This window comes from Stigmatopora nigra, chromosome 3 (assembly GCF_051989575.1).
Source record: "Stigmatopora nigra isolate UIUO_SnigA chromosome 3, RoL_Snig_1.1, whole genome shotgun sequence".
Lineage (NCBI taxonomy): Eukaryota > Metazoa > Chordata > Actinopteri > Syngnathiformes > Syngnathidae > Stigmatopora > Stigmatopora nigra.
In genome coordinates this window covers 10,285,515-10,312,614 of record NC_135510.1, presented here as the reverse complement: position 1 = coordinate 10,312,614, position 27,100 = coordinate 10,285,515, and the positions used below count along the sequence as shown (strand labels likewise).

The 27,100-nt window shown below is 37.9% G+C and overlaps 1 protein-coding gene across 1 annotated transcript in view; it reads left to right on the top strand.

Moving 5' to 3' along the window:
* Window positions 1-2,510: 2,510 nt before the first annotated feature.
* Window positions 2,511-27,100, top strand: part of kiaa1549lb (KIAA1549-like b) — a 37,985-nt gene continuing 13,395 nt past the window's right edge. The window contains exons 1-7 of the mRNA XM_077714108.1: window positions 2,511-2,936; window positions 17,938-18,270; window positions 19,809-20,306; window positions 20,389-20,504; window positions 21,634-21,853; window positions 22,426-22,559; window positions 22,690-22,858. Coding sequence (XP_077570234.1) covers window positions 2,720-2,936; window positions 17,938-18,270; window positions 19,809-20,306; window positions 20,389-20,504; window positions 21,634-21,853; window positions 22,426-22,559; window positions 22,690-22,858 — 1,687 coding nt within the window. The 5' untranslated portion in view covers window positions 2,511-2,719. The remainder of the gene's footprint in view (window positions 2,937-17,937; window positions 18,271-19,808; window positions 20,307-20,388; window positions 20,505-21,633; window positions 21,854-22,425; window positions 22,560-22,689; window positions 22,859-27,100) is intronic.

Genomic DNA, 27,100 nt, shown 5'->3' with positions numbered 1-27,100 from the left:
CTGGGGTAATTTGCTCGCTCTTATGTGCTCTAGTTTACAGACAAGCAGCTGCCTTTTTCTACTAGCTGGAGAATTGACAAAGGACTGGTTATGTGCATTACAGGAATGTTACTTCAGTTTTCGGGTGTAAAAGAGGCTAATGTTGAGTGTTTGATATGGTTCAGGTGAAAAATCTCTTCCAAATTCATACAAAATCCCAGAACTGTTCACTGTAAATTGGAAGAATGGCCCAGATATCTTTGGAAGAAGAAGAACTAAGAGTTACAGGGAATGATGTCCAATCCTGATTGAGGACTGATTCTTACAAATTGTCTGCCAAATCATTCGTCTCTGGAGATGAATGTGACATAATAGATAAGACATTGTTTTCTGATCAGCTTGTAGAAACATCAGTACAAATCATTGGTTTATAATAATAATACACTATATTGCTACTACTAATAATATCTCACGTCTTTCGATCGTCACTTGAAACAGCAATGCAATACTTTCAAGATTTTTGCCGTCATTGCACCACACAAGTGTTCTTAGATGATCTGTACTTAATATGACTTTGCATGTGCGTCGATTTGTTTTTTTTTTCTTCTAGTACCCAGAGCACATTTGGTAACACTGACTTTGAAGAATTGAACATTTCTCTACTTGCATTTTGATTTTGGTCTTTATTCTTTAAGGAGACTCACAAGTCTGATTTCTTTTAATATTGATATGGTTGTATCAGTTTTATTTTTATGATTTTGGAGGAGAAAGCTTTTGACAAACATGAAATATCGGTGTTGTGGTTCTTCTCAAAGTAATCACCAGCAATGAGAAGCAAGAGGAGATGAAACCTAATGTTTTGAATTCTACACGATATCCAATCTTTGCTTTGCAGAAACGTTCTTATTTTGACTTGGAGGATTTATGTAACATTTAACAGATAAAACAGTTTGTAAACTAAGATTATTGCAATGGTCCTCTGACAACAACAACAAAAAAATCCTCTGCTGCAGTTTTATCCTTTAGAACTGTTAAATCAGGGTCGGTATTGATCTCAATGTGCTACTGTGTTACTGTTTGATTTGTTTTGCTCTATTTTGATTTAGCTTGTGTTCATCTCTTTCTGCAGAGTTAATTCATGCTACAAGTTATGGACTTACAGTGTCTAGATGGCTCATCAAATACACTTGATTATGAATTCTGCTCTATTACTGTTTTAGAAACTTGTAGATTATTTTGTGGCTTGGATGTTTTTACCCCCTCATTTGTTTTATTATTATTTTTTATTTGTTTGTGCTACACTAGTTTGCCATGTAGCAATTGCACTGTGCAATATTTACAGTAAGAGGACTGGGGAACTAACTATGGATGTGATGTCTCTTTACAGTTTGCGTTAGTGTTTCCTCTAGTTCTCAGTGATTTAGGTGTGACCAAGCCTTCTCTACTTAGTCACATTAAGCGGGTTTTCCAGGTGACTCTTTTGGTGAGTGTCGAAGTAAGACTTATAAATGGTGTAATATTGTTAAGATTCACTTTGAATTAAAAAGATAAATCTTGACGCAAATCTGAATTGATTATTCATTTGGAATTCAGTGTTTTCTCAGGACAAATTGTTGTCAGTGATTCCATCCCCCACCAATTTTAAAGCATTAGCATTTTTAAATTGTGTTAACATTTCTGTTATTCACATACCAAAAATATTTTGAATTGACATAATGACTGTATATCAATTAAGAATATCCAATTGTCTTTAACGTACTAAAGATGATGTGCAGTAATATAGAAGAAAACAACAACAACAAAAATCATTTGGGTCACTGATAAATCTATCTCACTTGTGATTTTAGAGTTCCAAAAATGTCCAATAACCTATTTTTTAACCATGGCATCCATTTACAATTTGTGATTCTTATCTGAAAACAAACTGCTTTCACCCCGTAACATGGCTTCAGGCAATGAGATGATTAGATGAGGCATTTGCTCAAACATAAAGTACTTGTTGGATCTGAAGCAAATAAAAAGGAAAATCACAGTGTAAAATTACACTTAGTCAGAACTGGTTCAAGAACTGGTATCAATACTTACAAATACTTACTAATAGCTAAAATTTTTGGGAGTCCCCTTATACTATTTTCTAGCACACTTATTAGTTAATGCCCTAAATAAAACGGACCTTATTGTATAGTTTGTAAAGCTGCAGTCTATACTTAGTGATGTAATGAACCTAAACACTGCAGTCCTACGACCTTGCCATTTCTTTTCTGGAACTGTGCTGACCCCTGGCGGACAAAACCAGGCACACCTGCCAAATAATATTTGTGGGAGAAATCGAGTCGCTGCTAAACGTGTTAAAATTGCACGGACTACTCACTTAATGTTTCATAAATATTATTTAATCGAACTGACTATTCCAATGAATTACCGTAATGTGCGAACATACAATTTTTTTTCCACCTTTTTGGTAATCCTGCGACACACGATGATGATGATGAAGATGATGATGATGATGATGGTGATGATGCTGATGATGGGTTGACAAGGGGGAGGTGGACTGGTAGACCGGTTGGGCTTATTTCTTCAATCGGCTTCATCGCAGCGTCAAGCACCCCCAAGTCCTCGCACCCTGCGCCCCCCCTCCCTCCTTTCCGTAGCCCTGGCCACCAGACCCGATCACGAGCACACCGCAGCCTGATCCAATGTATTATTTACGCGCCAAACTTCAGCAACTCATCCACCGGATATGGCTGCCGGTCTGAGGAAGTGTGCACCGGGGGCATCCCGGGGAGTGGAACCCACTCCGGGGAAGGATGCCGGAGGAAGGGGTGGAGAAGAAGTGGGCGAGCGTGTGAGAAGAAGCAGGAGCAGGTGGCAGAGGAGAGCAGTGGGGATGCCTGCAAAGTGTGCACTGTCTGCGGGAATGCTTTTACTCCTGATCCGGTGTTCTTTGGCCACAAAGGGTAAGAGACAAGAAAAGCATAAAAACATGTAGATGGATGCAGCAGCATCACCGACCGTCTTCTCCTATCTCTCTCTCTAATGTGTGTGAGTTTTGTGTGTTTCACACGCCGTTGTTGTGCTGCAGGCTGCACGACTAGGTGGATGGATCTGGGCTCACCTGAATAGCAAGCATAATCTCGATTGTTTTTTTTAAGATTGATGAACCTGCATTGATCTTAAGACATGCGTTATTAGGATATTCTGCATGTTAACTATCCGGTCGCAGTAGGAGAAAACTGGACTTCACCACATAGAATGGGAGAATTGTCACTTGTGTTCCTCAAAGCAAATTTTTAGAACCTTTTTCAGTGTGATGCAGTGCAGCAGTCAAGTGTTTTTGTTTACTATATTTTGGTTGGCAGTGGTGCAAAACTGCAATGCAACTAAGAAGAGCTGCTTCTAATATTGTCGACTACCCAGCAAAACAGCAGAGAGGCTTTATCCCATGAATGGCCCTTTGAGAACATTTCCATAATTTCCCAGCATACTGTTCCTGCTTGAAAAACAAGTTTAATTGGGTTTGTTACCTTGCTCGTAACTCAAACCATCCTTTTAAAGTTGGATCACGGGCATCTCAATGAACATTCATTCGTTCATTCATTTTCTGAACTGCTTTATTCTTACAAGGGGCATATGGGGTGCTGGAGCCTATCTCAGCTGATTTTCGATGGCCAGCAGAACGCAGGGCACGAGGAGACGGACAATTATTGATTATCACACTCCTACCTAGGGGAAATTTAGAGTGTCCAACCAGCCTACTATGCATGTCTGTGGCATGTGGGAGGAAACCGGAGTACCCGGAGGAAACCCACGCAGACCTGGGAAGAACATGCAGACTCACAAGGAACAGCTGTAATTGTTTTCTTCGTAATTGTCTGAATTAATGCATTTATATGCAAGTGTTTGGAATGTGCAGGAAGCACGGTGAAAACATGCAACTTCCATAGAAGAGAGTTGAGTGTTCTTAAATTGCTGCAAATATAGACAAAATATTACTTTCATTCACGGTTCAACAATAGTGTCCACTAAAAGAAAAAAATCTAGGCTTTGTAAATGCCACCTAAAAGGTGGCTGGAATCCAAGGCCCACTTTTGTCCCATTTACACTACAAGCCTTCATTTCCTCAGCAAACTTAGTGATTCCCCATCAACGTTCTAAACTTGCATTTTAATCTTCTTTTTCAGCATTTCCCCAACATGAACTATATGATCTTTATTTTGTAATATACTGTAGGCAGTTATTCTGGGAACGCAAAATCAGTCGCATGCATTTCAGAGCATCTGGGTCAGCACTAATGACACACATAATGTTGCCAAGTGTAGGTTTATCTCTGGGGTCAAGGTTGCCTGTAAAAAAAATGAGGCTAGCTCACTGATTAAGCTCCCTTATGTTTATTTCTTGTATACAACTTCGACACAACATGCTTGTATTTGACCCCAGACAACAAAACAAGTACATATAAGTGGACGGTGCTGGGGCACATGTTTAATACTACTGGATGTGCTGACTGTTTAGAATGATCTAAGATGAAAGAAGCTGTGCCTCAGCAAGGGTGACCACCACCACCACCAACACCACCACCACTACATAACAGCTACAAGCACACTGCAATACTGTCAACCAGCGTTAAAAACAACACGTTGCAAAGATGTTCATTAGAGTGCACTCTTTCATGTGCTGATGGTAGGAAATGCAGTGTGCCCCTAAATAGTCACAGATTGTTTATAGGTGGTAATCTATGGCTATTTTGCTGACACACTGTTGCCAAGGAACTATTTTGAAGCAGGTTGAGGAGCTTTGTTTACAGTATTACAGAATTAGCCTCCTCAATTTGTGGCCTCCATTGGTGTAAAGCACTTCTGGGTTTTTATTATACAGTACAGTGGATGGATACAGATTGGTTAGGATTTTATTTTCAGTATATTTTTATTTTAAAAGTTTTTTTCTTCAAGCATTTGTCCGGATTTAAGTTTAATGGAGGAAGTATTGTTTGAAGAATAAATAACACTGCTAAAGAGCACAGCTTTTGTGTGACGAACATGATTTTGGTCACGTCATTTGCACGCATAAACGCTGATATCCACAAAACAGGTAAAAGTATGTATTTAAAAAAAATAGATGTTTAAACTAATACTTAAAAATACATCTATTTTAATGGTGGTCATTATGAATGGTACTGGTAGTAAAATATATTTGACGACAATAAAGTAGTATTTTTCTCGAGTGTTTTCTGGAAAACACTTTCGTCCCTCCCTATATCAGTGTTCATTTTTTGTCGAGCAAAAATAATGCTAACTAAAAAAATAGCTGTAATCTTGATAGGTTCATTAATAATTACCCTTTGTAATTATCAATAACTACAGGCAGACATCTTATTCAATTATTGACATTTAATTAAATAGATTGGAGGGAGGAGATCTTCAAAAGTATCCTCCCGAACCGTATTTCGCGTACAGCTTTAAGGCATTTTGAATAAAAACAATCACGCCTTCATTTGACCTAACAATCATATAACAATTACATAAAGAAGCCCGAAGTGTCCCCAGTGTTATGAAAGTGGCAGATATCCGTATCTGTTGTTAGACCTTGGCGTCTCTTTGCCTTGGATAAGTCCATGTGAGAGTTGACTAGGCGGCAGTTTGTGACCTCGAGCCGAACAATAAAAAGACTTTTACTGATTTAACAAAGAAATGAATTACTACACATATATGTATAACAGTAATACAGAATAAACCCAACAAATCTGCAAAATGTTCTGTTTGGATCATTGACATAAAATGGTAGAAATAACAAGTATCATTCAATGGTGGTGTTTTTGTTGTAGTTGATGTTATCTTCCAATTTTCGATAATGAATCATACTTTTTTTGTGCAACCAACAGAATATTGCTTTCAAATCTGCCTCTTTAAAAAGGTTTGAATGTTAATGTGTATTGTCATGTCTCCGTGTCAGTGCCTTCACAGGTGATCAATCTGGGGTTACCGCATCTTCCGTCTTATCGACACAGTCATACTGGGCTAGTTTTCCAATCCAATTTCTGCCGCAGGGGTTTCATGACTTATTCTTTTTCTTCCCCAAGTTGACACTAATGAAAATCAATAAAAGTTAGTCAACTGATGACATCACCAACATTTTGTTCGACAGTTCTATAATTAGAGAAAAATAACTGGAGGAGGAAATGACTGGCAAGAATCAATAGTCACCTACCATGGACAGCTCCTAGAACACATTTCCGCTGAATACACACATAGGAACCAAGAACAATAAATTTGGACTGTTTTTTTTTTTGCTGTGGCTTGGTGTTATTTTCAGCCAGAGAAATAAATTAAAAAACAAATATAATGTTAACACTTGAGATTGGTTGATGTTTTGTAAATGAATATAATAAAAGACCCATGTAGGCTTTAACCAGTCTAATCTATTCATTGAATAAATATTAAATTGACCACTTTGCACATTAAAGGATTCAGCCCAACACGGACTATAAATGTAGTTAATTCTTTTTTTTAAACATGTCAATTAGACTCTTGTGTAACTCTTATGTAAGGTTGTGGAGTGGATAATCAGCTTGATGACACATCTGCATTGCATGTCAGTGCATGTGCCCATAGCTTCTAGCTTCCAGTGTCTTGTGCCAGAGTGCAGTTAAAATGTTGTCTTTACTAGCCAAACATGTCACAGTGAAGATGTCAGCTATACTTTAATGTTGTTTTGTATGGGTACACATGAGTACAAATTTGAATGAACAAATTAGCAATATATTGATATCCAAGTATGATAGATGACGTGTCCTGTATATTCTCTTAATCAGGGGTCGGGAACCTTTTCAACAGAGAGAGCCTTAAACAATTCATACTTTCAAATTTTATGCCTTGAGAGCCATACAAAGAATGTAAAAGTAAACAGACATGAAAATATGTGCATTTTTAAAATTCATTTCACCACTTTGGTGCTGGAACCTATCCCAGCTAACTACGGGGGGGACACCAACCTAAGTTGGTGGCCAGTCAATCGCAGGTAACCATTTGAACTTTTGACAAATGCTTTCACAACCTCCACACTATGCAGTTAACATCAACACTAGAATAAATGCTTATATTACTCATTACACAATTGAACAATGTTGACTGTCTCAGCCTTAACAAACCTGACTTTGTTTTCGTGAACCGTGTTTGATTGAAAAGAGTTATACCTGCGAAGAATCATTTGCTACCTGCAATGACTCTGACTCTGAAATCCATTCGTTCACCAAAGAGCTACACATTACTTTCCTCTTTTTGTTATTTTTGTCCCCCTGTTTTTATCAGCGTGAGCCCTTTTACACTTGCTACCGATGTTAAAACAATTTCCTGGAAGTCAGTTTACACAAGCAACAACTGTGACTCACCCTCTACGGCACGCATAGCACAATGAATGCTTGCATCCATTTAAGATTCTACGCATATAATAACAAAGGCAAACATGTCATCTAATTGGTGCAGCCCACCATCTGCTCAGTCTTATTCCTAATGTGATTCAGTGCAATCAGGGGAATATTTATGCTAGTGTTATGAGATAAATTTCTCTCCAGTTTTGCTTTGTGGATTTGAGTGCTTATATATGTCAGTGGAAGACAAATTCTTTTCCGATATTGTCTCACAAAGGGCAGCTGGTCTGATTCATAGCGATGCCATTTACATGACTGACTTATTTACATTGACTTCTAAACCCTTTATCATGCACATATAATCATTCTCACTCATATCCACAGCAATGGACAATTTACCGTTTTTAATGAATGAAAAGTGCATGTTTTGCAAATGTGGGACAAAGCTGGTTAAATGTTAAATATGACTTTTTTTGGAGTTACTCCACTGTAAACATATTTAACGTTACTGTTGTCTATTCACCACTTTTTAATTAGACGTGACAATGAATGTGACCTTGTTTGTGACCTGACCTGTTTTTGTAGTATTTCTCACGGCCACTAAAACAAAGAATGATCAAATTGTGTCACGTAAAAGTGGAAAAGGGAATTCTTTTGTGTATTTTAATTCTATTGTTTTGCAAACATAGTTGAATGGGATTACTGTAGTCAGCATCTGATGTGATAACTTTGTAGTAGGTGTAGCATTTATATTTGCTCTAAAATCTCCATAACAGTCGAGAAGTGTAATTTAAAAACTAAAACAGTACAACTGATACTCTTATTAACATAACATGAGAATTGATGGTGAAGAGTAATTACGTACTAGTTCAAGTCACATTGCTGTTAATAGACCATTTTCCCTGTTTGCAGCCCCATATTATTTCAGTAAAGTTTTTCATTTTTTGGCTTAAAACCTAAAGGAAAAAGAAATATTTATGATTTTGAAATATTCATTTCATCCATTTCACACACTTCAATTATTCTGTGCTAGTTATTCATAGAATTTCATTACATAAACCAACATGTCACTCACTTGTAATCCATGAGGTTAGTGAGTATCCTCCTGTCCTCACTCAGCCCCTGAAGTTGACTCACAAGAGCTACTGGTTGTTCAAATAGCTATTTCTCTTTCTATTTATTATTGTATTTCATTTGGACTTTAAAGTCCCATTATTCCTGTTTTGTCGCAGCAGAAGCCAAATTGCCTCACCAGTTACTCTGAAGCGTCATCAACTCGGAGCACATTAAACGGACAACTCAACACTTGTTGAGTAATCCATCTTTTCCAAGAGTTCTGCAGCATGCAAGTTTAAAGACTTTCAGTGCTTCTTACATTTGAGTGTAATTTGAACAACTCTCACCAACTACATTAGAGGTTATGACCTGTGATTGACTCACTCGCCCGACACTTTGAAAAAGGATAAGCAAAATAGATATTGTCAGAGTTTGTGAAATACTACATTTCAACAAACATCCTTGACGGATGCAATCATAGGTTTATTGAGCTTTGCTGGCAGGTACAATCAATTAAAATATGTTGAATTGCCTTTAGAGCTACACTTCTGTCCTCTAGCATGTAACATTTTTTTGATTCATGTCTTTTCCTTAGTGCTTTGTGGTCCTTTTGTCAGTGTTGAAATGACACAGTTAACTCCCAAAGGATGAGTTCATCCCAGGTACAAACCCAATGTGCTCCAGCACCGCCCCTTGAGAGCTATCTCTTTGCACGTTTTACAAACAAATCACTTCTGCACACAAATGATGGAGTTACCCCCCCCCCCCCCCCCCCCTTCATCATCCATCAGTGATGTGCTGTTACGTCACTTGAGGGTGTGATGCTTGTCTGAGATCACCACTAACATGATTTTGTGCAGAAGGGGGACATTAAGGTGTACAGGTAACCCAGGTTACATTGAATTTGTGGCTGGTGCTGCTGAAGGGATTTTTCTGGTCTTACTGTTGGCTTCATATGCCAAACACTAGATGTACTAACTCTCTTAATTGGTTGATTTTTGTGGAAATGATTGCTGTTTGTAGCACTTGTATAAGTGCAGAACATGGTAGAGGAGATTTTCATTCAGAATTCAGTGGAGATAACCAACGTCATCCATAGCAATCCATTTTTATCCACAAAATCTAGTCATGTGACATTGTTTTTGGGTTCCAGCATTCAAATGAATTTAACACTAATGTTAAAAAAGTAGTTTGCTATCATTTTATTTGAAAGGGACTATGTGAAAACTAGAAGCTGACTAGTGGGAATATTTTTTTTTTTAGTTGTGCTTGCATGCGTTCTTAATTTAGGAGCTGGCTGATTTATTAATCAATTTCGCGACACTGCTGTAATGCAACGTGACTGTCTTTCTTGAATCATGCCCATATGAACAAGTAATCTCAGTAATGTTTGAAGTCAGTCCTTTAATCCTTTGTGGTGAAGCCCATAAAGATATGTTCAATGGAAGTTATGGGGAGGAAATAGTGGCACACATGTTCTTGCCAGACAAATGAGAAAATATAATCTGAATCATTGTGGTTTACTGACTAGTATCTTTTTTTTATGACAGAAAGTAATATTTAAATGTTGAACTGTCATCATAATCTCCATAATCTGAAACATTTAAAAATTGGTATTATCTTTTCCCCAAAATATTTGTAGTGTTTACAAACAAGGTACATGGAACGATATATACATACTAATAATTTATTTATTTCTAGGTACTGCAGAGTAAGAACTACTATTCTAATGTTATTTTTCTAATCATCTATGGTTTTTATAGTGGTCACTTTTTTTTATACAACTTTGCTCGACTTTATCCCACAATCTGTCATGCTGTCAGGTTAGTTAGTAAAGCAGGTCAACTAAAAGAACAAAATCAAGAGATTTAAAAAAAAAAAAGTGGTTAGGTTATATGGCATGGGAGATGAGCTTGAGATTCCCCATCCATCAAATTTCTCCATACTGACATGTAGTGATCTGGCCTAGTTCTTATTATTTTTTTTTTTTTAAAGAAAGCTGCTATATGGATACTACAGTGCCAGCAGCAAGAAAAGACGGTTTCTCTGAGGACACCTCTTAACAGCCATCCTCTGCCATTTGGGGTCTGAAAATAAACCGGCAGAACTACCGTTGCTAAAGCTAGTAGACATACACAATGTGATATATAAGATATAATATTCAGGTTAATTAAATCTCCCCAATTTAATCAGATAACATAGTATATGGTTTCACCTGAACACTCATGCATTAAATAGTGCTATTTCCTAGCATTTTATTATTCTAATTTCTCTTTTTATTCATTAAAAATCAAATTTGTGTTTCATTAGTGGTCTCTGAGAAGACATGCCAGATAATAGTGCGTGTCAGCTTGTGCCCCACAGTATTATCATAACGGATGATTCCAGTGCAATTCTTAGTTTGTGCAGAGTAGTTACCCCATTTGTAAAAGTTAATTTATCCTGTAATATTGCCTGTTTTAGGGATGTAGGAGAAAACTGGCAAACAGACAAAAGTAAAACATGATAATTGCTCAGATGAATATTAATCTCACAACTGTGAAGTGTTTTGCTAACAGGGCAGCCACCATGCTGCTTCATAGTAATTAAAGTGAAATATATATACTATATATAGTATACTATAACCTAAATAGAAGTGCTACATAGAAAAGTCCATATGAGATTCAAATTAACCACTAATGACTGCAGAGATATCTAAACACGATCTACGCCATGCTGCTGCCTGCCTCTGGTATTGCTTTGAAACAACTTCTTTCAGCTTGAAATTTTCGTGTAGTTATCATAAAAATTATGTGACCACAGGGAGCTCTTTGTTCTCAAAATTACTTGCTTGTTACATAATTATATCTTACAATTTGATTCATTGGCACACTGTATAGAGTAATGGAAACCTATAAAAGACATTTTACTTTCAAAAGCTTAATAGTAGTCAAAGAAATACATCAAATTATGTTTGACTCAGGTTAAGGTTGCACAAGTGTAGTATAGAGCTGTCTATTATGTAGTGTGGTTGCAAAATGAGCATAGTGTGAGTTTTTTTTTTCCCCTTCTCTCCTATTTTTGACCTTATTAGAACCATGACAGTGGGGTATCCGCTTGTGTCCCAGCACAAGCTGCAGTAATGTTTAGGGCAGCTGCACAGAACCGAGGCTTTCCTTGCAGAACCGATCCATCATCCTGTCAGTCTGAACCTGCAAAGATTTTACTTTGCAGCAGCTGTGGAACATCAACAGTGACAATGTGATCACTTTGAATTGATAGACTAGGTGGTATTACTGTGATGGTGCTGGTTTGCGGTGTTAGTATATAGTGTGTACTTGTAGAAGCCATTTCATTAGGCGTGTATATCGTTTCCTCCCGTTTTTTTAATGCAGGTTTATCTGGGTTCCCTTAATCGAAAATGGAGGAAAATATATCATTCAGTGTTTATTCGTTTGACACACCAGTTACTTGGAAGAATTGTAACCTAATAGAAAACATGTCTACTTTGCACTTTCAGATTCAGTGGTTGAATCTTAACGGAGGCCTTCCCATCTATGTTGAGTTTGGACATTCCGAACATGCTATTGTCAGTTGTTGTTAAGTCTGGATGTCATTGTGAATATCTATATGCCCTGTGATTGGCTGCTTTCCTTCAACGTCAGTTTGGATAGGTTCCAGCCCAGCAGTCAATCTAATAAACTTGAGAAATACATGATCTGAAATAGATTTTTTATTGCCCTAAGATGACACTATGTAACAGAAATGAATTATTAGACAGGGCAATAAAACAATAAGGATGAACCTTGAACTCTAAACTCATCTTATTTTCAAGGATCCGCAATTTGCAACGTTATGTTTCCGTAACATCTTAAGCACATTTAACCTTAAATCAGACTGATCAATACGAAAAGAAATAGCTGAAACCAGACCACCACCAAGATCTGATTTGCTGGAGTAATTCATCATTCTTTTATGCAGATCCTTAACCCCAAATTAAAAGCAAACAACAACAATCCCAAACAAATTTTGCCTCATATGTCCTCATGTGCTGCAACTCGATCTCATTTTTCTTTACAGCAGAATGACTGAAGCCTTTTTTGAAACCTAAATCCTTATACAGGCCCTATAGTAAAAGAGGGCAGGATTTGATTGTGCCTTGCAGCTTGCCTGGACCTCAGACTACAGAGCATTTAAGCTTTAGTCGCTCGGCATTGCTAGGCTCAAGATTTCAGTAGGCTTTAACTAAAGCTTAACATCCTTTTCTCACCTTATTATCTCTCTTTGTCCGGTTACTTTCAAGCTTCTCTTGCTGTCACTGACCTCTGCTGCTCCCTTTTGGAGACTGGTTCATTTTACCATTACTTATTAGTACGTACAGTGATATACAGATATGTAGGGGGAGCCTTAATGACTAAGGAGACGTCTTGCTGATAATTGTGTTTTCAGTTGTCTTTTCCGTATTCAGTTAAAATCTGAAATTTTTGAACACTAACTGGTGGCAGCAAATTTAACAACAAGAAGTCATTAGATAACATTGAACAAATGAAACTCGTAAGGCAAGGCACCACTGTACAGTCTGTCGGATGATTTAAGGAGCACTGACTTGCTCTGAAATGTCTCTTCGGGCGCAATTAAGGAGTCAGATGAAGAGACATGTGATAACTCTCACCCAGTCACACCGGAAAATCATCAAGCCCTCAACATGCCTTTGTGCTGATTCTGTCGCTGCAGATGTCCAGAACTTGAGATCACCTGCATGTCTTATATAACCTTGTGAGAAATCTGAACAATTGTCTTCAGTTGTCACTTGGAAACAAACAACAAAGGTGACTTTGTGGCCAGTGCAAATCGCCACTGTTTTCATTTCTGTAACCAAGCCACAGTCAAAACAATCTGGACGGTCTCCATTTATGCAAAGCACTAACTGTACATTCTACATGCAGAATCAATGTCAATTTGGGTTGTACTCCACTTCATTGTGATTCCCTTTTGATTTTGACTTTTAATTATAAAAGTCTTGACAGCTCTTTTTTCTAATTGAGCAATGACAAATGAATTTCATTCTTCCACCATCTATGCATAAAGTATAAATAAATGAAATCTTAAGTTCCATGTGAGGATAAGTCACTCACATTAGGTACCCTTTTTGATGGCATGTTTATTTTGGACGACTATTCTTGTGAGATGATGTTGACTCTCTAAAAGTGAAATTTCCAATTAATGGAAATGTCCCATCAGAGTATTAGGTCTGCCAACTTTAGTAGAGCAAATGCATAACTCAGAAGGTGACAGTTGTGCTCACCTTGTACGTAATCTCATTAGCCGCCGCCCTCCCTTGACCCCCACCCGCCATTTCACATCCTCCACGTCAACGGGCCGCCCCGATTACGAGATCTATCAGAGTAACAGTATGCAGTTATCTTCTCGTCCTGTCTCCTCTCCCATCATGCACGCTGCAGATGACCATGAGTTTTAATGCAGTCATATACACCTTCCTCTCTGCACGCACTTGTGCCAGATATAGTTTTGCAGTGAATAGACGTTATTTGAAGAGGCACAATGATGTACTCTTATTGGATTTCTTCCAATTTGATTAATTATTCTGCCATGGTGAGCCCAAAGTGAGATAAAATGAGTAGCAAGGGTGGCACTATGATCTTTATTTATTTTTTCAATTTCCACTCATTGTCCTTGAAGGGAAATTCAGATCCCGCTTTGCTATACATTTGTGTTTGACATAGTCTGGTAAAATAAAGTTAGAAATATTTTGATAATGTCAGGTTTATAATGAATTATTTATATATATTTTTTACACCACAGTAGTAGATTTGAGATGGAAAAAAAACTCAATTTAAGTATAGATTCTGCTTTTAAAAATGATGGCTGAGTACTTCTATTAGCTTTTAATGGGTCTTCCTTTTTTCATTTCATTAAATTCTAATGTTGAGAGGTTTCTGAGTAATAGGCATCCCACCCTTTTGAGCTTAACCAGTCCATTTGGATTCCAATGACTGTCATGCCAATTCTTCAAATCCAGAATTCGGCTTTTTATGTACACTTGAAATGTTGTCACTGTCCTTACATTGAAAATGACTAAATGTTATGTCATTAGAATTCAGGTAACCCCATTTTGTTAAAATCCCTAATAGTATTTCTTAGACAATAACGGTCTATTGAACAGGAATAGCGTGCCTTGTACAAGTCATGCACCATTTAGAGAAATTGCATCTTTCTGAATGTGCACATTGAGGCCAAAGAATCAATAGCTTCTAGCATTAATTTCTCCTGGAAGTGTTTCAGCTAGCAAATACCTAATCTTTCATGTAAGAATTCAGCAAAAATGTGTCCCCTGTTACCTTTTTAAACGAAACTGAGAAATGGCTTTCTCTTGCCTGGGGTGGAATTCTTTGCAAGGAGGAATATTTGTATGTCTGTCCGGTTCTTATTAAGATATTTCTGGACCATTTTATGTTCCCCAACTTTGAGTAAGACTGAATTTCTGTATTTGGTGTAATGGAAAAGTGTACAAGTCAACAGTAAACCAAAGGTGCCCATAAGTGCACAGCGTGTTTTATTCATTAAACAGGTATTCTCCGCTCTAAAGCGGTATATCTGCAAATAAGCAATGTTTTCTTTTGGAGGCACCTTAACTGAATGGAATGTTTCATTGAGAAATATAAAAAAACTCTTGACAAAGAGGAAAATCCTCCCTTTTATTGTCCCACATCCCTGCATGGCTGCAGTAGTTAAGTGTTTCCCGGGCTGAGCTCCAGACAGCTGATGCCTGTCGCGAAAGAAAATAGAAAGTGCTGCATTGTGTCACCTCAGCATTGACGATCACTGGCTGTCAGGACACTACAAACATTCCAACGACATAGTCACACACAAAGAAGAGCTTGCTTGCATTACCAATTTGTGTTTGTGTGTGTGTGTGTGTTCTATGAAAAGCATCTAAACCTCAGGGCTGCCTATGGCACCTCATCACAAGCAGACAATCCTAGTTCTGAAATGTGTTTCTCTGCTCCCAGGGTTTTCTGCGCCTCTCTTTGGAAATGTACTCTCTTGTTTACCATTTTCTGTACTCAACAGCACAAAAACAGCTGAGAGCAAAAGTAAAAGTAGTATAATGGAGAACACAGTGACATTCTGGACTTTTGGTTACTCAAACATATTTCTATCTGCTCAAGGGATGAATGCAAAGCATTTGTTTGAACTTCTGAGAGAAAGTTTTAAATGGAAAAAAAGACTGAACTGGTGTAAAAGAAAGATTTTCAAACATAATGTTGGATATTGTTACTCTTGTAGTGTATGCCTGCAATGTTCTGTGAGACAACCACATTTAAACATACTGTATTTTTTGTTAATCTAGTTTTTAACTAGCAACTGTGCAGATGTACCGTAGGTGTCACAGATTTCAACTTGATTGTTAACACTTTAATATTTAAGTGACTTAATGAGCCAGCATGATTTTTTTTTCTTCATGAATACGGTTTTTGTTTTGACTTGTGAGCAAATGTGAAGTCTAAGCACCATATGGTGGCAGTGAACTCAACTCCCTTAACAAACAGCAGTTCAACAGATGGTGAAAACAATGACAAAAACGAGGCATAAATATGTTCTATGTCACTCCAAATTGGAATTCACAAGGCTGATAAATAGACGCTTCGTGCGGTTTAAACAAAATACACAACTTTTAAGTTTCAGATATAGGAGATATAATAGATATAATATATAACATACAAATGATGAACATTGTTTTTTTAATAATCATTTAACCACCATTCTTATCAAACTTATGGAAACTGGAGAACATGAACACTTATAGTCTTTCCTCTTTCATTTATTTCCTTCACAATTGACCTCACCTCCAATCCCTCTTTTGACTACACCTACTCATCCAATCTCGCCAGCTCCACTTTCCATTTTCCCTCTCATGAGCCAAAACTTCATTTATTTGATCACTTTGCTTTTTTTGCCCATTGTTGAAAAATGATCCCATATGCTCCACTTGTTTTGAGCAGGTGGATAACTATTGCAAGCCAATATGGCAGCAAGAATTGGCTTCAGAATTTGTGTTAGGAGAGCAGAAACAGTGCTGAAATGTCTGTTTCCATTGTATGGTTGGACTTGGTGACCGAAAGCCGCTAAAGCATCCTTTAGGACCTTCTGGATTCAATCTAGTTATTCTGTTTCAAGCTTTAAATAAAGGATCGAGATTGTCACATGGCGATATCACATTTGACGATATTATTCCGTTAATAAAGTATGGAAACTAAGAAAGATCATGTGGTTTGAAGACCCACAATTTACAAATGAATTAAATGGGACAATTAGGACATTTGCAGGTACAAGTCAGGGAATTGAGTATTACTTCATTATTCTCATTCTAATGTAAAAATATCAGAACATTTGAAATTTTTACATGGACTTGATGTGATTTTAAATACATGAATCTAAATGATTGTGCTCAACACTGCACTTAGTATGCAAAGTTCTCCTTCAAATTTCATGATGTACTGTGAAGGACAGTTATTTGCATGTGCTTCATACGTAGAGGATGAAAAATTGTCACAGGGAATGGGTGAAACCCATTGATAGACCTATTGAAGATTGAATGTGACTAAGAGCGGAGAATGGCACCTGTACTACATAAAATAGGATAACACACCGGCCATTTGTCTTCTGATTTCTAGCTATTATTCTAATGTGGCAACATTTTTTTCTCCATCATTTCACCAAAGCAGGTTTTAAAAGTTAGTCCATTACTTGATTTTATCATGAGGATCAATAATAATTTCAGTCTTTTACCCTACCTCTGCCATAGAGTTTTTTCTTTTGCATTTTTGCCAACATTTTGAAGGCCAGATGAAATTGTCATTTTTCAACTGAGCACAAAACAATTTAAAATTTGATATTGGATCAGGATACATGAGACAGCACAGAAAACTAATGTTTGCATACAGTAGCAGTCATCCATCGCCTCGAATTTGATTATACAATGTAATAGTTAGTAAATCCAGACTGCGATAGATATGATAAAACAATCTTTAGGAAAGTACAAGAAAGTTTCCTTTTAACACTGATTGTTTATGGTCCTTTGTCAATGTCATCCCCGATTAAGTTCTTTTCACACCAAAAAGAATTACTTTCGGAAAGCCGTGTCACAGCAAAACCTGTGAGTGTGTTCTACACTCTCTGTAATCTCTCTCCAAGGAACACTTCAAGATCTGGTCGAGAGGTCGGAAAATCCATAACCACATCAGTTTATAATCTAGTAAAACTGTTTTCTGATTTATAGGTCTAATGTGAAAGGTGACACGGACTTAATCATAGACCTGGACTTCCTGATCCTATAAGAAGCTATTTTACTATGAGTAGCTGAAGTTTTGGTGCAATAGTCACACTTGTTATTATTACTTATTGTTATTTTTAGGGAGAGCAAATGATCTTTTTGTTAAACAAGCCTCAAAATGAACAAAAAGCAATTAGAGACAGGTCTGTATCATTTTTGATCACTTGAATATTTACACAATCTCTTCTTTTTATTCTATTTGCAGAAAAGAACAGGGATGATGCCTCTGGCTCCTTCTCTTTACCAAGCGACCACGCCGTTTTAGCTGCTCCTGCTCATCCGTCGTCTGACCAGCGGGTACCTTTCACGGTGCCCCACTTAGAGGCTGGCTCAGAATCTGAGGGGCAAGGTCTATTGGGCCTACCCGCCTTTTCATCTGTCGTAACTATCGTGGCGGAAACTGTCAACCACCCACACAGCCTTGGTAATAGTCAAACTTCCCCGACACTCTCAACTGACATCAACATCACCCAATGGCCTTCACTCATTTCTAATCGAGACTCAGAGACCTTTTCTTCATCCTCCCCAGGAACTTCATGTAAGACTGTCTACTTACAACACCATGTTCTATTTTTTTCATGATTATGAAGTGTTTTATTCTTAAATGTTAGGAGTCACATTAATCATCACAGTCTCTAGCCACATCCACGGGGCTTTCTTTATTGTCTGTCTCCATTGGCCTCTTCCCGTAGTACCAATGATTTTTCCTCTCAAGGTCATTGAATCAATCCTCCCAGTCCCACTAAATTAAACAGTAACAACCATCCATTTTCTGTACAGCTTGCCCTCATTAGTGATGCGAGTGAGCTGGAGACAATCCCAGCTGACTTTGGTAACACCCTGGATGGTTTAGCAGCAAATAGCAGGGCTCACGTAGAAAGACAACCATTCACAAATAAATTAAAAACTATGGGCAATTTCTAAGTCCTTCAATATCTTAAAATTCACTTTTTTTTTTTACATGTGGAACCATAACTCCCAATTGCACTGTCCCCATGCCATCATTATCACTAGCGGTAAAAAGGAAAACATATTAAAGTACACTAATTGATTCATCACTCAAGTACAGACACATAACTCACTCCATGGACAGTGTTAAATGAAGAGAAATCAAGGTGCCTGCACATGAGTGCCAAGATTGTAGACACAAATGTTGACATTCAATTTACTTGGTTCCTTGATCAACAGAAGCATCTCTCTGCAAAGAGATCTGATGCATCTCTTGTCTTTAAACACATCTAAACAGTGATTTATTGCTGACAGGTAGTCACAGTTTGTCTTAAGTGCTTGCCATTATTGTTTTATCAACAGCTTGGGAAAAATATATGTACTAGTGCTTGAATATGTGATAACTAAAGCTTCTCGATGTCTGCCTTGAGTGACAGTCCCATCTCTGAAGCCTGTGTGCATGAAGACTTAAATCTTATGTCAGATTAATTCCTCCAGCCGAGCCATGAATTTGTAAGTGTGAATAGAGTAGAAGCAAGGAGGACAGCAACTGTACTGTAAACTTTTTTTCAAAAAACAAATGACTTGGGAGCGGACCTACACAAGTCATTACACTGCAACACGAAGAAACAATGAATCACACTCCCGAACAATCAACATATCACTGCAGAGTCGCTCCAATGAAGAGTTATGAAAAAGTAATGAAATGCCTACTGGAACAACAGACGCAGGCAGCCTGTTGTGCTTGCTTTTTGTATATAGTCCAAAACCTCTACTATCAGTAACACCTCTAATGATCGGCAGCATACTGAAGCACTGAGGTATTAAGAGCTATTTTCAGCTTTGGCACAAAACCGATGGCAGCACATAGAAAGTGGAGCACCACCAAACACAAAGAAAATGTATTTGAAACTGAAAATATGGCCACTGGCCTTTATTTGGCAAATTCAAATATACCAGCAGATGGACCATCGCATGAACATCTAAGATTGGCAGGTGCTTGATCCGGCACATGCTTACAAAATATGGTTCCTTTGGTAATAGTAGTGAACAATGATTCTATTTATGAATTGCTGATACTTCTTGCAATAGAATATTCTAATTTCACTAATGTTTGTCTTTCTACAGTGGTGGAAAGGGAGAAGTTGACCAACAGGACATCTCATGTGTCTGTGCCCACTCCTCCCAAAGGGAACAGGCTAGCTCCCTCGAAATCGGCTGAAATGACGACTTCTCCTGAACCCCCTGAGAGGACATCTCAGGTATGGCCTTTGACTGCTCAAAAGAACACCACAACAGCCTCTGTGAAGCTCAGCACCACAAGCGTGATTTCAAGCACCATTGCAAGAATGCCTCACAGTTCAACGCCTTCGCCAAGAGTCACTACCACACAGTCAACCGTTCAAACTTCAGTTTTACCTGCAACGGTTTTCTGGAAAACGACGACCACCACCACCACCACAACCATAAGGGCTCCGTTTAGCAGAAGAATATTCACACCACCTTTCCCAAGGACGAGCCCTCCAAGGGGAGGCACAACTGTCTTTATGTCCCCTTTTACCACCACCACAACAGAAGCTCAACCTCAGCTGTGCAACATTACTGAAAGAATGTGGGTGAAAACAGGTAAAACTAAGCCACGCTCAATGCTTTATAAGTAAGTTTACATCAAAGTTCATCATTCATCTTGGCATTCCTTTTGTCTTAGTTGTGTCCATCTATGTAAGGAGGAACAGGCTTGACAGCATCCAAAGACAGAATCTGCGCCGGGGACTCAGTCAGGGTCTGCGGAAAGCTCTGAATGATAGCTCAGCCCAAGCTCAGGTCAGATTATCTCTTGCTGCTATGAATTTGCTTTCTTTAAACAGTGGATGTAGCAAACGTTCAAACAAAGAATATATACTTCCCCAATGTACTCGGCGAGTTCTCATCAAAATTGGTGCTTTTGAAAAGTTTAGCCCATGGTAAACTTTCTTTGTTATAGCACCCCCCCCCCCTCTTTTTGTCTCAGACCACTTTGTTTTTCATTGTGATATCCTCCACCTTTCCATGAACTGCCTCGGAGCTCATTTGTGCTAAAAAAAATCTCAGCATTTGTCAACACTTTGTTGTTTCCCTTGACACACATTTACAGGATTATCAACTCAAAGTAAATTGAACACGTAGACAAAGGACCCTCATGTAGGCTATGTCAGGACTGATATAGAAATGAGGTTGAGTGATTTTGTCCCACAAGGAAGTGGGTGATGAGGTACACTGTCTCAATAAGGACAAAACCAATCATCAAGCTGTCATGCCTTCTGATTTGGAATCGACTTTACACAACTTTTGTGGTGATATTTGCAGTGGTATAAGGAGCCCACATTAAATTGAGAACTTTTTTTATTCTGGAAAATTGGGTATCCATAACACCTGGTAATGGTGAATGCAGTTCTACACCACTGCAAATGAAAACCTCAATACCAACCAGAAGAAATAGTTATTCTTAGTGTCATTCAAAACAACAGATCTGAAGGTCAGTGTTCCCACAAAGTCTTGCCTGGCTGCACTCAAATAACCCATTTCACCAGAGGATCCTTGGGTTTCTTTTAGTAGCGCTGTGTTCTCATTCGATGGGATGCAAGCTGCTGGCAAGGGCAGTCGCCTCAGTGTTTAATTAAGGCTTTTGAATGGTTGGGAGGTGAGCAAACATGCAGATGCGACAATGACGATAGCAAACAGCGCCAGTTTGGAGCCATTAAAAGAAAAATTATCAACCGAAAGTTCGTCTATTTTAATATTACTTTGAAAGATGGTTGCTTTTAGCTTCATTAAAACCTTTATATTTGAATACAATGAAAGATATCATACACAGTAAGATTTCTTTTGTGGCACATCGGAGTCAAGTGTGTAGATAGATGTGTGTAGCATTTATATTCTCAATTCATGTGATTTTCAATTGTGCTGCTTTTAGGTGGAGACTGTATTTGGTTCACCCAACATGACAGTGGCTTATCACGTCACTGGAAGAGACATGATTTACGTCCCCTCTGTTGTGCTATCGGGCTTGGACTGGTATGGTCGTGATAAGCTGATTGCAGACTTGCGACAATATCTCCCTATGGTTACTGCGCTTCCCATTCCCATTGCAACGTGGCGAACGAGCCCGGCTCCTGGCTTCCAGCTTAAAACAGGTCAGGCAGTAAGAAAAACATGAGATAATCTTAAGACTATTGTGAGGTTATTAGGCTTCTGTAGCATTGTGTTTTATGATTTTGAGAGGAATTGAAATAAAAGGAGAGACCCATGTTTAAAGCTCCATTTTAATGAATCACACTCAAGTATTTTTATTGTTACACGCTGCGACCCTGATTTTCCTTTACATGCCCCAGTTTTTCCATAATTTGGTTTATTAATATTTTCTTCTATAAAGATCTTAATAAGGTATCAGTTTTTATTTTGACTGTTAAATAAGATAACATTGGTCCAACAAAAGTATCATTAAACTCTGGTTATTACACTGCCCTTTTATTTGACTGACTTTTGACAGGATGTTTTGTTTTTGAAAATAGCAATAGTTCAATGAAATTGATACTACTAGTTTCAATTTGTCTTTTTAAAAATGTGTTGTCATCAAATTCCATGGTTTGATAAAAGAACATCTTAACTTTTAGCTTTGATACACATTCCGCAGTGATTATTTAACATTGACCCTTGAAAACCAAAAAAGCAAAATAAACAAACTTATATCCCATTTGTCATTCAGTTCTGCAATTCGTTGGAGCTTCCGATGATCCACGCTCCTGTCAGTTTTCTCAACTAATGGAAGAAAGATTGGAGAAGGTTTTTTCCGAAGCACATGCTAAAGTGCTCAATGTCAACAGCAGACTGTCCGTACAGGTGAGCAAAACAAGTCATTCAATTGTGCTGTGAGGAAAACGCATATGTTATTCTTTTAAATGTACTTCATTCCTTTTTCCATGATATTCCTTCAATGTCATTTCCTGTCTCCTAATTTTCTTTTATGCAGATGCTTAGTGTCTCCCAGGCTTCAGGATCTCCTGCTGTGTCGCTGGTTTACTGTGTGAAAAATGGGACTGTCTTTCTAAATGGGACCACTGCTTCAAGCATCCTTGGTCAGCTATCCTCTGAATTGGTGGGCTACTTCCTTTTCTACCCACCGCTTGTCGTCGCAGAACGTAAGTTACAATCTGGCTACTGTAATACCTCAAATGTATTTTAACGAGCCAGTTTTTCTCCAGATTGATACGACACCAACCTTTTAACCCGTGTGTAACAAAGCGTGCTGGTCGTTCATTTTTTGTGGACTGTTGATTAATATCAGGTGATACACTGATTTTTCCCTTGCTATGATTCAACCTATTATGACCTTGCAGCATTATGGACGCTAAAATGCAATTAACTGTAACGTGTTTCAGCTCAGCCACATTTTCAAGCCAGGTTTTCAGTGTGTTTCAGTACGTTTTAGATGCACTTAAAGGAGGAAAAAGCAATGATGACAGTGAATCAGCATGAGACTAAACAGTAGCCCTGTGGAGACCCAATGTGCCGTCAGTTTTCATCCCATATGCAGCCTCAACTGCTTTGAGTCAAACACAAAACTTTTTGATCTCATAAAAAGCAATTTGGGGAATAATCATATCAGCTCTGATAAAAAAATGATTTAACATAGTGATAAAAATTAGATTGGCAACAAGTTTCCCCTTTTTTTCTTGCAACATGGTCTTTCTTCTCTGAGGTACAATACAGTAATCAGGTGTTAGGCTTTGCTGGAGGGGAAGCGCTAAAGGTCTATAAAAGAGTGTATAAACTGTATTGCACTGCATTTTTTCCTTGCAGGTTATAGTGAAATTTACCCGAGACCTTTTTTGTGTGATAATCGAGGTGAAGATCTATTTTACACTGCACTGAGCTATTTCATTATAACGTGCCAAAAAAAAAAAGATAAGATTTCGATGTCATGGTTGCGGTCAGTCAAATTGTCTTTGCGAAGAAAACCATTCCAAGCTTATTGCCAACCTCAACAAAGTTTTTATTCATGTTAGAGTGGAACACTTTGAGACCGACCCTTGTAAGTGCTTTCAATTATAATTTGATTCAGGAGTGTTATGTTTTTAATTCGTTTAGAAAAGGCATGTGAATGGAACAAGTTGTGTCCAACACATTTTCTGATTTAATTTTCATTTTAGCAGATGCTATGAGTATTATTATGAATCACCTATTGACATATGGCGGTTTTGTTCACACCGAGCGTAAAGATGTATCGGGTTGCTGTTAATGAGCATTGAATTAAGCTCTCATTAAAATTACATTAGGGATTGAAGTTGCCTCCAAACGGCTTTTTTTTTGCCAAGAAGGAAAGAAATCTATAAAGTGTGAGAAAAAGGAGCATAAAATTACGATAATGAGACCAGACTGAAAATGAGGGAATGTTTGTTTTCCATCGTGTCCTTCAGTAATGTCACTGCTCTTTGTAGGCGGTAGGATTCTCGAATAAACCCCAAGTCAATTTCTGCCGGAAATAACAGCAGGGGATTTCCCACCACCTTTGGACCTGGCTCTAACAATCTGGAAACACAAATATCCTGTAGTTTCCCTTGACCAAATGCACCAATGATTCTGTCATGCTTTCTGTGACTTTGTACCCGCTCTCAACCTGTTTCCTATCCACCCAGTGCCTAAATAATCATTTTCACTCCCCTCCTGTGGACCATTTCGCCAAGCATGACTAGATTCATATAGGTTGTCAACAAGTCAAACATTCCCAGGGAGACAAAACCTGTGTCATTTTTCAAAGGCAGTCAATGAAAAAAAATAGTTTAGTGTCATATGTAAATGGTTGCGAGGCAAGTTTGTAACAGAATTAGAATTTAAACAAAAAAACTCTTTAGGGTTGTATTCCCCCAATGAACAGCTATTTCTCCAAGACCCATCAGCTGTTATTTGGCGCCTTACAGCCTCCCATTAAAATAAATGGACACAGAGCCAATTATTAATTGTCATGAGAGGGTAAAAACTGCCTACCTCACATCACCAAACATACAAGAGCATCTGCTGACGTTGCCTTGATCTTCGTATAACCTTCTATTGAAGTGTGTACGCAACCATTTTTAACAGCTCAGTTCATGCTGATGTGATTCCCTCCGGTATCTCCACCATGTGTTAAAAGCATGACGTGAGAAATTAGGTGTTGATCATCATTTGGTGTACACACTACATTAAATTATATTTATTAACATAATCCATGGAGATGTGTGTTGTCAGCCACATTGGATGTCACAGCCTATATTTGAGTGTGTTTGTTTCTCAGGGGTTTACGTAATTGACTTTCAAACAGGTTGCATGCATTTGATTGGCGACTAAATGCAGGGTGTTGACTCACTTTCACTTTATGCCAACAAGGATAAACTCACAGCGCCTCTTGTACGCTTAAAGATTTGGACTGGTAATCTTCCTTAAAAATGAACATTGGCAAATAACTTACACACCCCAAAAGGGTTTAAAAGGCCAAAGCTGCCAAAATATGTTGCAAATTATATTTTCAGATGACTGCCTGAATAAGTAAAACATTCTAATCACATTTCAATATAGTTACTTTGCATAAATATGCTGTCAAAGTTATTTTTTTTACTTTAGACATAATCTTGACACAAAAAAAAGAAAATTTGAGGTTCACCGCAAACGATTAAGGGTAGATACTCCTCCAAAATGTGTGGGTAGGTGAATTTATAAAGGCTGAATAAAAAAAAATGATGGAAATATGCGAGTCTGTGATCCTTCAGTAAAAATTTAAAGAGCGTTTGAAGTAGACAACGACAGCGCTCGTCAGCCTTTTAAATGCTCTCTTGGTGCTCGCCTCGCACCAAAAGAAGACATTTATGACCTCTTTCTTGAATCATTGATCACCGGATTCATTAATTTAATGCAACATTTGATAATTCCTTTTTTTCTGACTTAATCTTACCATATCCATTCCCTTCTAAAATTCCAGCTGGACACACATTCTCACCATCAGATGTTTCCATACAAGACTGCAGAATTCCTAAATACAAAAACAGACGCGCAAAGGCAAACCATTATTTGGTTCTTCTGGGATTTTTCTCCCCCAGGAAGCTCTGTTTTTTATTAAATTGCAATGCTAGTCACAATTTGGGTTAAAGCAAACCCTATAATATCATTAAGCTGTGATATTGATGGGAAATGCATTGAAACTCACTAACTTCTTTTTTACGTTTTGGGATAAAACGGCACACAGATCTGAATACTCATGTCCTTGCAGCCCGAAAGAAATATCGTCTCTTTTTAATGTTTAAAAGACTCTTTGTTCAAAAATGTCTCTCACTGCAAAATTACTTTTGGAAGCATTGGGTACGATGCTAGTCAGTGGTCACCATATTTGTGCACCCAGTCAATAGTGCATGCATAAATTGTGCTGTTATTCCACGGATGGTTGAAAACCTTCTGCTTATTTTTGTTTGTTTCACACAACCTTGCTTTGGAGCAGTTTAAAATGTGCTTCTAACTGATACAAAACAGCCACACATCTATTGCACAGCTGTCAGCAGCCATTGCTCCATTTGTGATTAACATGCGTGGTCGGACTCGAAACACCCTTCAGACTACCGGGTCCTGTCTTCAATCCAAAATCCAATCCGGCTGCTTCACTGCTACCTTTGACCTGAGGGGACTTTTCTGTCAAACAATTTTTCTTTTTTTTTTTTTTTTTTTTACAGACAGCCCTGCAGTATGTTTTCATTACTAACTCCCACCCATTTTTTTTCTCAGCCACCATTCTTTTTTTCTGCTGCTGTCATACCCAAGTGTACATGAGTCTGCTTTCACAGGCCAGTGATGCAGTGTCTTCACAAACACTGCAGCGGCCCGCAGCACATGAGCTTAATCAGGCAGGAAATAGATGTAAAAAGAACACTGCATTGACAAACAGAGCCTAGGCAGCTGTGTGCTCTCCTGGTTGCTGTTCTTTTCAGACATGCAGCCAGCTCTGATCTGTATCAACCTGAATCAGATATTTCACACCTTATAACAAGATTACAATGACTGAATCACATAGAACACGGCTTGTTGACTGTTGGTCTGAAAGCAGTTGGTTCACTGTGAATAATCATTTTATTTCCTCCACGTTCCACAAGCAGGAGAACGGTGACAACAAATATTTCATTGAAATTCTTTTTACTTGAGACTTTGTGACTTCAAAATATACTTTACATTTTTTATTTTAAAGAAAAATAACTATAAATATTAAATATAACCAATTCAGGTATATACAGTTTGTATAAGACGGCCACATTTAAGATATTTTCAAATAATATAAAACCATACTAAAACATAATAACATACAACATATGCATACAAAGATATTTATTTTTCAAATGTAATGGGAATGTTGCTTATCAGTTTAC